Consider the following 1,007-nt stretch of genomic DNA (forward strand, 5'->3'; position numbering starts at 1 on the left):
TTTAATTTACTTCCATATTTTTTATTAGTAAAATTCGTTTACTTTTTACAGGCAAGTATGAACCACTTTGAGGTTTTCTTCCCACTCCTAATTCTCAATTCCTATGGGTGCAGTATCATCTAAGAGAATAAGTGTTCTTGAATATTCGGGACATGTGGCATGACCTTCTGCACCAACTCTTCTAGATGTGCTTGCCTGGTGTGCCGTGGACCCTGAATCGATATAAACAAGTATACTTCGGGTGTCCCCAGTTGCTAAAGATGTTAAGTTTCACACATAATAAATATTCAGAAACAGCATGCTGAAAATAAAGAAAAGAAAATCAATGCCTCATAAAGAAGTTCATCTCAAGTAATCCCAATGAATACTGATAAAATTTTTAAATTATATGCTCTTCTTTTTTTTGAGACAGGATCTGGCTCTGTCACACAGGTTGGAATGTAGTGGCATGATCACGGCTCGTTGCCACCTCTACCTCCTGGGCTCAAGCCATCCTCACAGCTCAGACTCCTGAGGAGCTGGAACTGCAGGCACATGCCACCACACCTAGCTAATTTATTAATTTTTTGTAGAGACAGGGTTTTGCCATGTTGCCCAGGCTGATCTTGAACTGCCTAGGCCTCCAAAAGTGATGGAATTACAGGCGTGAGCCACCATACCTGGCCTATATACTTTTTTCTTTTCTAACATAATTATTTTCAAATATCAGTCTAATGAATGAGAAAATAAGCTATTGGAATAAAGAGCTTATGAAAAGATAAGTAGTGGGAGAGGAGGATAATCCGGCAGCCAAGTGACCTCTGTGTTCCACTGTTTCTCCCTTCTACACTCCTTGCTGGCTGTGCCAAGGAGCAGGGGAGAGAGGGCTTGTTGTCTAAAAACTAGCTCTATGAAGCCAACTATAAGAACAGATAATATGGCCGGGCGCGGTGGCTCAAGCCTGTAATCCCAGCACTTTGGGAGGCCGAGACAGGCGGATCACGAGGTCAGGAGATCGAGACCATCCT

The 1,007-nt window shown here is 42.4% G+C and overlaps 1 protein-coding gene across 1 annotated transcript in view; it reads right to left on the reverse strand.

Annotated features, from left to right (window-relative positions):
* The window catches only part of SUN3 (Sad1 and UNC84 domain containing 3), a 50,966-nt gene continuing 49,959 nt past the window's right edge, over positions 1-1,007 (reverse strand). Inside the window, exon 11 of the mRNA XM_011946800.1 lies at positions 1-301. Coding sequence (XP_011802190.1) covers positions 182-301 — 120 coding nt within the window. The 3' untranslated portion in view covers positions 1-181. The remainder of the gene's footprint in view (positions 302-1,007) is intronic.

This window comes from Colobus angolensis, unplaced genomic scaffold (genome assembly GCF_000951035.1).
Source record: "Colobus angolensis palliatus isolate OR3802 unplaced genomic scaffold, Cang.pa_1.0 Scaffold253, whole genome shotgun sequence".
Lineage (NCBI taxonomy): Eukaryota > Metazoa > Chordata > Mammalia > Primates > Cercopithecidae > Colobus > Colobus angolensis.